At 40.3% G+C, this 14,441-nt stretch overlaps 1 protein-coding gene across 1 annotated transcript in view; it reads right to left on the bottom strand.

Annotated features, from left to right (window-relative positions):
* The window catches only part of ITCH (itchy E3 ubiquitin protein ligase), a 129,180-nt gene that overhangs the window by 54,638 nt on the left and 60,101 nt on the right, over window positions 1-14,441 (bottom strand). The window contains exons 7-8 of the mRNA XM_081097015.1: window positions 5,001-5,158; window positions 3,405-3,594 (exon numbers count right to left, since the gene is read on the bottom strand). Of these exons, the coding sequence (XP_080953141.1) occupies window positions 3,405-3,594; window positions 5,001-5,158 (348 nt within the window). The remainder of the gene's footprint in view (window positions 1-3,404; window positions 3,595-5,000; window positions 5,159-14,441) is intronic.

Genomic DNA, 14,441 nt, shown 5'->3' with positions numbered 1-14,441 from the left:
GAACTGAGGCAAATAAGCATGTCAGTATATAAAGAAGATATGAAAAGAATTTAGGAACAGAATCAAGAAATGTTATACTGAGAGTGACACATAATGGATGAGATCACCTCTGCAGAAGTATCAAGTATCTGCTCTAGGAGAAGCCTTTTATTTCTAAAGAGGCTTGAAACAGACTCAGGAAACAGTCTGTCTCAATCTAGTCAAGGTATATGCAGGACTTAAGTGGAAAAGAAAGCTGTAATTAAAACAACGAAATCTAAAGAAAAACTAAAGAACTACTAACCGAAAGACAAAGAATTACTTGGATTCTAGAAACACTGAAATCAAAGAGTAAGAATTTATCAGATATGTCAGATATATCTTTGCAATGGACAAACTCATTCTGAGTATTCTAGTCTCCTTGGTAAGGTTTACCTCCAAAGTAAAGAAGACTAAACCATCATAGCTTAGAAGTACCAATAACTTCTAAGAGCACTCAGTTTCTCTTTGGTAATCCCTTGCACAAACAACTTTCTAATTTGGCTTCCCATGGAGGCTTTCCAAAAAGGAAAATGGTCTAACTACCCACACAAACCTATCCTATCTAATAAAAGAGAAACATGGTAATTGGCATACGACTGCTACCCTTCCCATTGGCTAATCAGCGAGATATGCAAATTAACTGCCAGCCAAGATGGCGGCCGGAAGCCAGGCAGCTTGAAAGTAACATGAGGCTTGCTTGCTTCAGTGACGGAGGAAACCAATGTTCCCCGCCTGCCTTGCCAGCCTCTGAGCCTGCAGTTTAAGAAACATTCTAACAAATATAGAAGCTAAACAAAACCCCAGAAACTTGCTTTCAGCGAGCCCGGGATCTCAGAGCTGGAGTTATACATTGTTTCGACTATAGAACCGAAACAAACCAGATACCTTCTTTCAGCAGCAGAGGCCTCAGAGCTGGAGCCAGAGCTAAAGCTGGCTCAGAATAAAAAAAAGAAAAGAAAAAAGGAGCAGTTGGGAGCTTCAGTTGGCCTGAAAACAGCCCTCAGCCCCTCACCCAGATTGGCCAGGCACCCCAGTGGGGACCCCAACCCTGAAGGGTGTGTGACCAGCTGCAAACAGCCATCATCCCCTCATCCAGGCTGGCCAGGCATCCCAGTGGGGACCCCCACCCTGATCCAGGACACCCTTCAGGGCAAACCAGCCAGCCCCACCCATGCACCAGGCCTCTATCCTATATAGTAAAAGGGTAATATGCCTCCCAGCACCGGGATCAGCGGAGCCCAGAGGCCTCCCGGCACCGGGATCACCATGACAGGGGGCAGTGCCCAAAACCCCTGATCACCCTGCGGCTCTGTGTGTGGCAGGGGGCAGGGCCACAACCTCTCTATCCACCCTGCTCTGTTCGTGACAGGGGAAGGCGCCCCAAACCCCTGATCAGCCCTGCTCTGTGCCTGATAGGGGGGAGCTCCCCAACGCCCTGATCACCCTGCAGCCCTGTGTGTGACAGGGTGTGGCGCCTCAACCCCCTGATCGGCCCTGCTGTGTGTGTGACAGGGTGTGGCGCCCCAACGCCCCCCCACCCCCCACGGGCCCTGCTCTGTGTGTGACGGGGTAGAGCCATAACCTCCCCATCGGCCCTGCCCTGAGTGTGAGAGTGGCGGCGCCCCAACCCCCTGATCGGCCCTGCTCTGTGGGTGATAGAGGGTGGCGCCCCAACCCCCTGATCCGCCCAGCCCTGAGTTTGACAGGGGGCGGTGCCCCAACTCCCCTATCGGCCCTACTCTGTGAGTGACAGGGGAAGCTCCTCAACCCCCTGATCGGCCCTGCTCTGTGCATGACAGGGGGGAAATCCCCAACCCCCTGACTGACCCTGCTCTGTATGTGACAGGGTACGGAGCCCCAACCCCCCTGATGGGCCCTGCTCTGTGCGTGACAGGGGGCAGCGCCCCAACCCCCTGATTGGCCCTGCTCTGTGCATGACAGGGTGCGGAGCCCCAAACCCCCTGATGGGCCCTGCTCTGTGCGTGACAGGGGGTGGCGCCGCAACCTCCCCACTGACCCTGCCTTGAGTGTGACAGGGGGCGGTGCCCCAACCCCCCAATCGGTCCTACCCTGAGCGTGACTGAGGGTGGCATCGCAACCTCCCAATCTGTCCTGCTCTGTGTATGACAGGGGAAGGCGCCCCAACTCCCCAATCAGCCCTGCTCTGAGCCCGACCAGGGGCTGCACCTAGGGATTGGGCCTGCCCTCTGCCACCTGGGAACAGGCCTAAGCCAGCAGGTCATTATCTCCTGAGGGGTCCCAGACTGCGAGAGGGCACAGGCCGGGCTGAGGGACCCCCCCGCCCCGAGTGCACAAATTTTTGTGCACCGGGCCTCTAGAATATATATAAAAGCCTAAGCAACCATTAAGACCAGTCGACCGAACGACCGGTCGCTGTGATGTGCACTGACCACCAGAAGGCAGACACTCAATGCAGGAGCTGCCCCTGGTGGTCAGTGCGTTCCCAAAGCCAACCTCCCGCAGCTGGCCAACCTCCTATGGTCCCTCCTCTCTGCCAGCTGGCCTGATATGTCCCGATTGCCAGCCAGGCAGAGGGACCCCACCCGTGCACAAATATGTGCACCGGGCCTCTAGTAATATATACTCTACTTACCAATTAAAATTCTCAACATGAGAGCTTATTAATATATTAACCAGCCCTAGCTGGCTTGACTCAGTGAATAGAGCATCGACATGTGGACTAAAGGGCCCCAGGGTCTATTCTGGTCAAATGCCCAATTGTGGGCTCGATCCCCAGTCAAGGGCATGCAGGAGGCAGCCAATCAATGATTCTCTCTCATCATTGATGTTTCTATCTCTCTCTCCCTCTTCCTTCCTCTCTGAAATAAAATATATATATATATATATATATATATATATTAAACATTTAATTTTGGTTAGCATTCTGAGCTCTGGGTTAATTTGAATGCCGTGTGTGTGTGTGTGTGTGTGTGTGTGTGTGTATAAAATCTATTAGACTATTATTAATTTAGTGATTAAAATAGGATTATGAGTACTAATTTTCTGTTTCCTATTTTATTTTAAAAAGTGATTCTTTTTCCCTTAAAACAAGCAATCTGAATTAGGTGACTATATTACTACTTGGCCTTGGTTAACTTTCTATGGTTCAGTCTTTCAGAAAAAATAAAAATAAAATAATAATAGTAATAATTTAAAAAAAAATTTCTTCCACTTTGCCCTGGAAATGAGGGTAGAAATTTCAAATATGGTGAGCTTTATTTTGGTTCATTTTGATTCTAGATCCCCACCAAAAACAATTACAATTGTTTTAAGACAGTATTTTAAAGAACGGTATTTTCTTTATTAATAAGTATATATAGATGCCAAAAGAAAATAAATATTAACCAAAAACAGTTACTCACCCAGGTGGTAGTGGAGCTTGGGGTACAGGATTTAATGGCCTAGGGCCCGAGCCTCCAGATATAGTAAGAGGAATTATTAATCCAGATGTTGCTCCCTCAGATGTATTTGAATTTGTATTTGTTGGAGGCAGAGAGCCTGTACTGGAGCCATCACTTTCAGAAGGGGCAGAAGGTGAACCATTAACAGAAGCTATAAAAGATTTGGAAAAAACAGGAAAATAATCTTCTATTTTCAGAAATCAGGATAAATTTTTAACTTTAAAAAATGAAGAGGTAGATGAAGAATATAAAATTTAATATATAAATATGTAGGAAAAGATTACTAAAGTAAATTAAATAATGGGAAAAAGCCAATGGTCCCACTAAATAGGCTTGTTTACATTTTTTAGGCTGTCTACCCCATGTCCTATTTTAATTATGAAGCACAGATCCTGATTTCCTGATTGCACAGAAAGTAAAAACTCTTAGAATAGGTAAGTGTTGGTATTGCATGGTATTATTACGTTCATTTAACAATCTTCCAGACCCTTAAAATTGTCTTTCTTATGACACCTTGCAGATTAGAGGTCAATTTTTGATGTTAATTATAATGGAAGACCTGACTAATAAACAATACTATTCTTATAAATAGTTAAGTACATATTACATCTTCAGGAAATACTTATTGACAAAACAATTCCTGAAGGAAGTTATCTATATTATGACAAAGTAGTATATGATCTTAGAGGTGGGAATATATTGTTAACAACATTATCTACAGAAAAGTGGGACGATGTATAATTAAACATAAAGCCACTTAATGAAATAATTTGTGGACAACCAGTTTATTTTTCTAATAATATTTGGTTTAATTATTTTACATTCCCTGTCCACATACTAGCAAAGAGAAATAATAAAAGATTAAAGATTTATTCTAGCTGGTCAGGAATAAAATGAATATTCTACCTGTATATATTTACACTTTTATTACATGAAGTATATTCGTTTATTGTATAGTTTTTGCTTTAAAATCTGAATATCATTTAGCATTACTTGCCATTTACTAATTGTCTTTCTAAAGGACGTAATGAGAATAAGCAACCAGATCTTTGATTCTATGGCATACTAATGTCCACACAGATACAAACCCTGACAGAAAGATACAATCTTATCTGTACTGCTTATGTATAATAATAAAAAGTAATATGCTAATTAGACCAGATGACCTTCCAGACAAAGCTGAGGCTTCGAGGGAAGCCCGGGTCCCAGGTGCCAGAGGGAAGCCGGTGCTGGCAACCTGGGGAAGGAAGGCCTACTTTTGGGTGAATTTTGTACATCGGGCCTCTAGTACTTTATATAATGTACATGTGATTTTTATTCTGAATAGAGCTCATGCCTCATTAACTTCACCCCTGGAGGAAAAACTTAGGGAAAAGGCAAGTCTTAGTTACTTTTAGAAAGATCATTCTTGGCCAAAATCTTTAATATAAAATTACAGCTAGAAAACCAGTCTACCAGGGCCTCTTTACACTTACCTCAGGATCAATTCCCAAACAGAACATTACTTACAATCACAGTATGAGAGCTACATCCCTAGTATATGGCTGGAATACACACCTGGTCTACGTGGGGTAGGTGGAGGTGGTCGTGAAGGTCTTGGAGGTCTAGAAGGCTTAACACCGCCATTTGAGAGTGATGGAGAATTATTCCCATTGACCTTACTATTTTCACCAGACCCTGCATCCTCAGGGTCGTCTGATCCATTTGTGTTCACCCTGAGTAAGAAGCGGGTAAAGGAAAGGGAAGGGGGGAAAACGCTCTTTTAATTTAGCAAAAACTAGCAAACTTAAGAGTTTTACAAGTTTGTGAAAAGCTTTCTAACTTCTGGCTAGCTTTATCAAATACATAAACAGCCTTTGGGTAGGGTCTTACATATAACCCCGAGAGCCCATTCAGAAATAGAATGAGGAGCCAGGGCCCAGAAATACTTGGGACCATTCAACATTATTAGGTACACTAGTGCAGATTTCAAATAAGTCTGCTGAGGTCCTATGTAAGCAGAAACAGAGTCAAATTTTCAAAATCCCAAATGCTTTAAGAAGGGCACTATTTTTATCAGAAGCACAGATAACTTCATAATTTCCTCGATTTCCACTGGCCTTTAGGTTTAGGGCAAGTTTGGGGCAGGGCTGAGTATTCCATGGTAGGAGAAAGAACTATACTTACTTCCCAGGGCATGCTCTCCTCCCATTCCAGCAAATGGTAAACAAAATGTTCAAAGTTAATGATTAATAGGGGAGGAGTCCAAATACCTTTTTTAAAGGAGCTATCATTTTTTCAAAGCAATGACATAAATTGGAGGGCAAGAAAGGGGAGAGGACACTAACAGGAAATGTCATTTTGAACTTAACTACTACTGTCAGCTAACTATAGTCGATTCCTTTTCACAAGTGGAATGTAGTTATGGATTAGAAAGCAGAACATGAGTTAGCCAGTTTGCAGATGTCTCAGCTATAAGCAGCAATCCACTACATAGTATTAATCCATAATCCTGGACCATAATCAAAAACAAAAGCTAATAGATTTAAGAAACCAAACTAGAGAGGCAGCACCATGTATTAAATTATTTCAAACTATGTTCCCAAAAGCACTTTAGGGCCTTTCTTCTTAAAGTATGGTCTTTGAACCAGAAGCCAAGGACAATACATATCAGCCTGTTAGAAATGCAGAATCTTGGACTCCACTCTTGACCTATTACATCTGAAATAACAATTTAACAAGATCTCCAGATGATATGTGTAAACAGTAGCGTATGACAAGCAATGCTTCGGGGGTTCCTCAAATGCTTATTTTGAATAAAGGCAATAACTTAGTAACTGGCAATCAGCACCTGGTTAGTGTTAACTGCCCGCAGGAAGGCCAAGACACCCCAGAATATAAAGTAAATGCAGGAAGAGTCAGTTTAGACACTGCTCCCCTGCCCCTAGCTGATGAGGTTCCAAACCCATTTTGAGTCTAGACCCCTTTGAGACTCTGAGTATTACCTCTTCATACTCTTTTAAAGAAAGATTCTTGATGCTTTTTTTAAAGATAGACAACTAGTAGAATAAACCAAAAGTGGGAAATTGAAGTTTTATTTTTAAACTTATCTTTATTGTTGAAAGTATTACAGATGTCCCCCCTTTATCCCCAACTCCCATCCCCTCCCCAGGCCTTCACTCCACTATTGCCTGTGTCCATGGGTTATGCATATCTGCATGTAAGTTCTTTGGATGATCCCATCCCTCTGAGAATTCTCAGTCTGTTGCATGCTTCCATGTCTCTGGATCTATTTTGTCATTAGATTCCACATAGTAAGTGAGATCAAGAGATATCTGTCTTTCTCTGACTTGCTTATTTCACTTAGCATAATATTCTTCAGGTCCTTCCATGCTGTCTCAAAGGTTAAGAGATAATGAACTTTCCAAAAGAGGAAATTAAAAAAATAATCCCATTTACTATTGCTACAAAAAAATTAAGATACTTAGAAATAAACTTAACCAAGGAGTTGTAAAAGACCTGTACTTGGAAAACTACAGAACGCTGAAAAAAGAAGACATAAATAAGTGGAACAATATACTGTGTTCATGGATTGGTAGAATTAACATCATTAAAATGTCCATACTACCCAAAGCAATCTATAGATTCAATGCAATCCCTATTAAAATACAATGGAATATTTCATATATCTAGAACAAACTCTCCAAAAATTTATATGGAACAAAAAAGATCCCAAATAGCAGCAGCAATCTTGAGAAAGAAGAACAAAATTGGAGGGATCATAATACCAGATATCAAGCTATATGACAAAGCCACTATAATCAAAACAGGCTGGTACTGGCACAAGAACAGGAATATAGATCAATGGAACAGAACAGAGAACCTAGAAATCAACCCAAGCTATTATGCTCAATTAATATTTGATAAGGGAAATTGAGGTTTTTAACTGACTCTATTGACTACTTATGTGACCAAAGGAAAGTTAACCTCTCAGCACCTCAAAAGTCATTACCTGGAGTAAATGATTTCTAAAAACTTTCTCAATTACAAAATTCATAATAAATTGCACATACAGTGCTAGTGAAGTATTAAGAACACGTGAGGAAGAAAAAGCATTCAGGGCATGAGGTAAATCTGCTATGACAAACAAAGGGGCAGCTGAAACGAAATTCTAAAAATGCTATGTGTTTTTTTGGGGGGGTTATTTATTTATTTATTTATTTAAAAAAACACTATTGATTTTTTTACAGAGAGGAAGAGAGAGGGATAGAGAGTTAGAAACATCGACGAGAGAGAAACATCGATTAGCTGCCTCCTGCACACCCCCTACTGGTGATGTGCCCGCAACCAAGGTACATGCCCTTGACCGGAATTGAACCTGGGACCTTTCAGTCCACAGGCCGACGCTCTATCCACTGAGCCAAACCGATTAGGGCAAGGGTTATTTATTTTTAAGTCTTTATTTTTGAAAGTATTACATATGTCCCTCTTCTTCCCCCATCAACCCCCTCCAGCCCACTCCCACCCCCTGCCTTCTGCCCCAGGCACTCAACACCCCACCATCTGCATCCATGGGTTATGCATATATGCATACAAGGTCTTTGATTGATTATCTCCCACCCACCAACCCAGGTTCTCCCACCAAGATTCCGCACTCTATTCCATGCTTCCATGTCTCTGGATCCACTCTGTTCATCAGTTTATTTTGTTAATTAGATTCCACGTATGAGGAAGATGATGTGATACTTGTCTTTCTCTGACTGACTTACTTCACTTAGTGCTATGTTCTGTTTTTGAGAACTAAAATCGTGGAGATTTTTAACATTCATGCTGTTCACCCTTCTAATATCTTATTATTATTATTATTATTGATCTTAAAAAGAAACAGAGAAACATTGATTTGTTCTTCCATTTATTTATGCATTCATTGGTTGATTCTTATATGTGCCCTGACCAGAGATCAAAACCACAACCTTAGAGTATTGGGACAATGATTTTACCAACTGAACTACCCAGCCAGGGCCCACCCTTCTAATACCTTGACCTCATTTTCTCAACATAATCATCTGACAATCTATATAGTATGACTCCTTAAATTTAATTCTTAAAATTGCTCCTCTTTGTAGATCTTAAACTCTGAAATCCCTCCATCTACAACCTTCTACCTGTCTCCTACTCTATCTTTTATTCAGTGTCATGATGAACTTTACCCCCTCTATTTTCACATTCCATCATCTCCATCATAGGCTATTTTCCCTAGTACCTTTAATTCTTTCATTCTTGTTCAATACTTCCCCCTCCCCCAAGCAACCTTTTCATTACAATTAATCCTTCATTTACTTTTTCCACTATTGCTCTCTGAGGACAAGAATGTTCCAGTTGATAAATCAGGTGTATTTTAGTAAAGTAAATAAACTAGGTAAAAATACCAAATTAAAGGGGTAGGTAGGCTGCTCTACAAAAGCTCCTAATCAATTTTCCACTGGGCCTAGTAAGGAAAAGTCTTCAGGTATGCATTTCCAATGATTCACAGGATTAAAAGTTTTTGTTTTTTTTCCGTTAGTATAAACCAGCCCTGGCTGGGTAGCTCAGCTGGTTAGAACATCATCTCAACACACCACGGTTGCAGGTTTGATCCCCTATCAAGGGCACATACAAGCGTTTTCTCTGTCTCTCTCATCAAAAAGGAAAAAAAAGATGAAATCACAGCTCAAGTCTCCAGGGAGCTAAAGGATTAAAAATGACAGATGACTATGACAACTTACACCACAGGTTCAAAACACAAGGAGTGGTATACTGGTGTTAAAATTACCAGTAATAAAATAATAGCAGTTCAGTAGAACAAAGAGCTTTTTAAAGCCCTATACAATTATACAGACCTAGGCAAAAGATTTTTAAAAATTGAAATTGTGCTTCTTCTGTCTGTATCTTTTTATTCTGGTAGACTTCAGTTTCCTAAAGTTTGATCATTTCAGAGACTGAGGCAATATGGGCTACAATTCACATTATTCAAATACTTCAATTGGCCTATCTTTACTGTTTAAAAATCAATCACTTTCTACACCTCTAATCTACTCCTAGCCACACTCCAAGTGCCCACTGAAAACCTTTTCAATCTCCCCAAATACCTAATCCCAATCTGTAAATGATCCTGACTAGGCCTCTTCACTAAAATGATTATCTGATACTTCAACTTTCTTCTTTACCTTGAAATTTCTCTAATCATCTTCATGTTTGTTTCCCATCTTGGGATTGGGGGAATCTCTCTTCACTTCTTCATGGCTAATGTGTCTGTGTGTGCTTGATTTCAGCCTATATCTTCTAGGACTTTCCATCAGCATTTAACGCCTTTCTTGTATCTTTCATCATCTTCCTTCTTCTTCACCTTTCCTCTAAGTTCACAAATGCAACTAAACCCTGCAACTTAAAACACTTCTTCAATCCTAACTGCTCCTCAAATTGTTCTCCCATTCTCCTTTCCTTCATTATAATTTCTAAGTATTTATTTAGTGCATTTTAATTTTTAAAAGGTTTTCAAAGTGAAAAGCAATTTCTAATTATAAAATAGAAATTACCTCCAATCCTACATTCTGGAGATTACCACCATTAAGATATGGGAATATATCTTATCAGTACTTTCTCATTGGCTATGACTGTGATTCAGCAATGTATGTTATCATACAATGCTTCATATCCTAGATGAGTTCTTGTCTTCCTTTTGTTACTCATTATATACGAGGTATTTTCCCCAAATGATTAAAAAACATTTCTAATGACTGCAGTATACTCAATCATATGGATGTAATATAATAATTTTATTTTCTCTAGTTTTTTTTAAATATATATTTTTATTGATTTCAGAGAGGGAGAGAGAAATAGAAACACCAATGATAAGATTTATTTATCAGCTGCCTCCTGCACACCCCCTACTGGGGATCAAGCCCACAACCCAGGCATGTGTGCTTGACTGGAATTGAACCTGGGACCCTCCAGTTTGCAGGCCGAAGCTTTATCACTGAGCCAAACCAGCTAGGGCTCTTTAGGGGATTTTTTGGGCAATTTTTATTTCCATCAGCTAAACTGCCAGAATAGAATAGGTGGATCAATGTATGCAAATATATTCAAAACTGAAATACTGATGGTTAAATTAAAAATACGTATTTTTAAAGGTAATAATTTATTTCTTTTCCCATTGGCTAGATAAGAAAATGCTCAGTTCACCATAAAGTTTTTAAATATTTTTAAATAATTGTCAATTTGATAAATAAAAATGTTAATGTTCATCCTGGCTGGTGTGGCTCAGGTTTGATTCCTGGTAAGGGTACATGCCCAAGTTGAAGTTCAATCCATAGTCAGGGTGTGTGCAGGAGGCAACTGATCAAAGTTTCTCTCTCATATTAATGTTTCTCTCTCTCCCTCCCCCTCTCTCTAAAATCAATAAAAACATGTTTTTTAAAAAATATTAATGTTCAACAAAATTTGCGTTTCTTCTTCCATAACTATATATGTCTTTTGTACATTTTTCTATTGCACGAGAATAGTTTTCCTTATTATTTGGAAAAGCTTCTTATAATCTGAGGATATTAAGTTTTTATCTTTCATATTGGTTAAATACGTCATTTGCTTTTAATTCTATATTTTTTAAAATATGAAAGTTTTATATTTCTATGTAATTAAATATATTAAAAAGTAAGTTAACCAGTCATATTTTCCCCTGGAGGTTTTATAGTTTCATTTTTTTAAAATCAATTTTAAAATCAACCTGGAATCAATCTACTCTGATCTTGGGATGAGCTGAAACTCTAACCTGATTTTTCTTTTTCACACGTCCAATCATCCCTGAATTAATTAGTCTAACACCTCACTCTCTTATGCAGTATTTGATGAGTGTAAAATAACCCATCTCTTAAAAACATTTTTTTCAACTTCTGTGACAATGCTTTTCTAATCTTTTTTTGTTGTTAAAATTTATATATATATATATATATATATATATATATTTTATTGAGTTTTTACAGAGAGGAAGGGAGAGAGATAGAGAGTTAGAAACATTGATGAGAGAGAAACATCGATCAGCTGCCTCCTGCAGATCTCCTATTGGGGATGTGCCCGCAACCCAGGTACATGCCCTTGACCGGAATTGAACCTGGGACCTTTCAGTCTGCAGGCTGACGCTCTATCCACTGAGCCAAACCGGTTTCGGCAAGCTTTTCTAATCTTATGCTCCCAACTCTAACCACTCCTTCATTTTGGCCTTTCCCCCCCCATTCACTAAATATTGGTCCCTAAGGTACTATTCTTTATTTTTTTTAATAGATTTTATTGATTTTTTTACAGAGAGGAAGGGAAAGGGATAGAGAGTTAGAAACATCGATGAGAGAGAAACATCAATCAGCTGCCTCCTGCACACCCTCTACTGGAGATGTGCCCACAACCAAGGTACATGCGCTTGACCAGAATCAAACCTGGGACCCTTCAGTCTGCAGGCTGATGCTCTATCCACTGAGCCAAACCAGTTAGGACAGGTACTATTCTTGTCTTCCTTTTCCTTCTCTTCAGATTTTCACCTATAGTCTCAAATTCATGATTTCAAAGATTATCTCTAAAATGATTCCCAAATCAGAAATCTCTAATCTTTGTCATGTCCCCATCTGAATTATCAAACTAAATGCAGGAAATATTGGCTCTGTGAATGACATTGCTATCCTCCCAGGCAATTTAATTTTTCTTCTCTCGTGTGCCTCTTGACACTCATTATCTAAGTCTCACTGATTTTTTTAGAGAAAGAGGGAGGAAGGAAGAAAAACAGAGAGAGAAGGAGAAACACACACCCCAACTGGAAATGAAGACCAATCCTCTAACGTAGGTATGTGCCCTGATGGGGAACAAAACCTGAGACCTCCAACCAACTGAGCCACTCCACCTAGGGCTCCAACTTTCTTTCTTTCTTTTTAATCCTCACCAGAGGATATTTTTCCACTGAATTTTTAGAGTGGAAGAGAGGGAAAGACAGAGAGAAACATCAATGTGAGAGAAACACGTCAATTGGTTGCCTCCTGCAGTGCCCCGACCAGGGCTTGGGCCAGGAGGAGCCTACAACCGAGGTACATGCCCTTAACTGGAATCGAATCTGGGACCCTTTGGTCCGCAGGCCAAGTATCCACTGAGCCAAACTGGCTAGCGCCCAACTTTCAATTAGTCTACTTTCAGTCAAACACTGAAGATTTCCAATAAAACACACTGTGTTCTTCTTCAACCCCATGATTATTTTCCTTTCTTCCACCTAGAACTCCTGCCTCTCTCCAATTCCCCCAAGACATGCATACCCAAGTTATGATCTTAGGTCAAATGCTATTTCTTCCATGAAGCTTTTATATATTTTATACAATGATTTACATTATTATAATAAAATAAAAAGTTCAAAAAAGATTCAAACTAGCTCTCAAGTAAAAGAATATGGGATGAAGATGCAAGCCTGAATTTTCAAAAAACAGACTTAGTTATTTAACTTGATAGATTTCCTATAATTTGTTGTAATCTAAGAAACATGTCTTGCCCTGGCAGGTGTACTCAATGGTTAGAGCATCAGCACCAGAGGTTTGATTCTGGTCAAGGGCACATACCTGGGTTGTAGGTCTGATCCCCGCTCCCAGCAAGCAACTGATAGGTGTGTCTCTGTCACATCTATGCTTCTCTCTCTCTCCCCCACTTCTCCCCTTTCCCTTCCACTCTCTCTAAAAAAAAAAATCAATGGAAAAAGTATCCTCACGCCTCAGGTGTCTTTATATTAGTGCAGCAGCAGCAGCAGCACCAGGAAACTTGTGAGAAAAGCAAATTTTGGGCTCCATCCACCCCAGATGCAACTAATCAAAAACTGAAGATGAGACTTAGCAATCTGTGGTTCAACAAGTCCTCCAGTAGATTCTAATGTACTCTGCAGTTTGAGGAACTAGCACTGGTGGTTTACTTTAAGTTCCTTTTTTTTTTTAAACTGTTTATTGTTCAAAGTATTACAGATGTCCCCTTTTTATCCCCATAACTCCATCTACCCCATCCCTTCCCCACCCGCACCACGCTACCTTCACCACACTATTGTCTGTATCCAGGGGTTATGCATATATGCATATAAGCTCTTTGCTAATCTCTCCCCACAAACTGTGTGTGTGAAACTAAAACCTAAAAATGGGATTTTGAAAACCAACACTGGAAACCAATACATTATTTAGAACTGTCAGTAGGAACTCATCACACTATTGTCTTTACTACTCTGGCCAAGTGGTTTAGTAGGTTGGAGCATTCTTTCCATACACCAAAAGGTTACAGGTTCAATTCCCAGTCAGGGCACATACCTAGGTTGAGGGTTGAATCCCCCCGATTAGTGCATGTGCAGGAGGCAACCAATCAATATTTCTCTCACATTGATGTTTGTTTATTTCTCTTTCTCTCTCTTTCTTCCTCCTTCCTGCTCAAATCAATAAAAACATATCCTTGGTGAGGATAAAAAAAATAAATAAAAGCAATTAGTTACTGCCTAGCCCTAGCCAATGTGGCTCAGTGGTTGCACACTGACCTATGAACCAGGAGGTCACAGTTTTGATTCCCGGTCAGGGCACATACCCAGTTTGCAGGCTCAATCCCCAGTAGGGGGCATACAGAAAGCAGGTGATACATGATTCTCTCTCATCATTGATGTTTCTATCTCTCCCTCTCCCTTCCTCTCTGAAATCAAGAAAAATATATTTTTTAAAAACGCAATTAGCTACTCATTATGTGATACTGTAGCTTTGTTCCTTTGTTCCTGAGAAATATAAAACATCCAGACATGCTACGGGAGGAAACAGACCAACAAGACTACAATGATGATACACACAGTGCTTGAATTAGGACATAAAGGTAAACAACCTAAAGCTGTTTAGTAAACTTCTTAAATGATAGCTGGGGCAGGGAGGAGCAGAAGCCATTGTTCATTGGATATATTAGTGCCCCTGTGTGTGCACGCTCGCGCGTGCGCTCTCTCTG

This window comes from Myotis nattereri (genome assembly GCF_964212035.1).
Source record: "Myotis nattereri genome assembly, chromosome: 8".
Taxonomy (NCBI): domain Eukaryota; kingdom Metazoa; phylum Chordata; class Mammalia; order Chiroptera; family Vespertilionidae; genus Myotis; species Myotis nattereri.
The sequence above is the reverse complement of the archived record's forward strand: the minus strand, read 5'-3'. Positions and strand labels throughout refer to the sequence as shown.